Below are 806 nucleotides of genomic sequence, written 5' to 3'. Positions count from 1 at the left end.
AGCCCTGCTCACAAGAGACCCTGTGTGTGTGTGGGGGGGGGGCATGGCCTTGCTCACTGGAGACCTTATGTGTGTGTGGGGGGGGCACGGCCCTGCTCACTGGAGACCCTGTGTGGGAGGTGTGGGGGGCTTGGCCCTGCTCATTGGAGACGTGTGGGGGAACACAACCCTGCTCTCTGGAGACCCTGGGGGAGGGACAAGCCCTGCTCTCTGGAGAGCCTGTCTGAGGGTCCGGAGTGCCAGTGTCCTGAGGCTGGGGGGGGCACAGCCCTGCCCCTGGGCCCAGGCAGACCCACAGCCAGCCTTCCGGGGAACACTGACCACCCTCTCCTGGAGCAGCGAGGAGGAGCAACAGTTCAGCGCCGCAGACTACGCCCTGGCTGCAGCCCTGGTCCTCACCGCCTCCTCGGAGACGTCTTGGTAAGTCACAAGGCCCCCAAAGGCCTGGCGGGGGCCATCCTGTCGCCCCCTGCCGCGCTGCTGGGCCCCCACCTGAGCTCAAAGAACCCGCCCGAAGTGACATGCCTGGTGCCAGGGACTGGGCAGGGGTCTCCGCCATCTACCCACACTCTGGGGCACACACTGGGGGTACCAGCCCCGAGGTGGGGGTCTAACCCAGGGGCTTCACGTGGGAGTGTAGGGACAGTAGCCCTGGCCCACCCCGCGTCGGGAGGCCTGGAAGCCTGTGAGCCAGACAGCACCAGGAGGCAGCACCTGGCTTCCGGCAGGCACTGTGCCCTGGGAAAAGGGGAGCCGAGTGCCTGTCCATTAGCTGTAGCGCCCAGCAGCGGTGGCACCGGCAGGGG

The 806-nt window shown here is 67.5% G+C and overlaps 1 protein-coding gene across 1 annotated transcript in view; it reads left to right on the top strand.

Moving 5' to 3' along the window:
* Window positions 1-806, top strand: part of MYOM3 (myomesin 3) — a 76,031-nt gene that overhangs the window by 2,606 nt on the left and 72,619 nt on the right. The window contains exon 3 of the mRNA XM_006159470.2: window positions 340-420. Coding sequence (XP_006159532.1) covers window positions 340-420 — 81 coding nt within the window. The remainder of the gene's footprint in view (window positions 1-339; window positions 421-806) is intronic.

This window comes from Tupaia chinensis, unplaced genomic scaffold (genome assembly GCF_000334495.1).
Source record: "Tupaia chinensis unplaced genomic scaffold, TupChi_1.0 Scaffold000628_1, whole genome shotgun sequence".
NCBI classification, from domain to species: Eukaryota; Metazoa; Chordata; class Mammalia; order Scandentia; family Tupaiidae; genus Tupaia; species Tupaia belangeri.
This window is presented reverse-complemented; position numbering and strand designations above follow the sequence as displayed.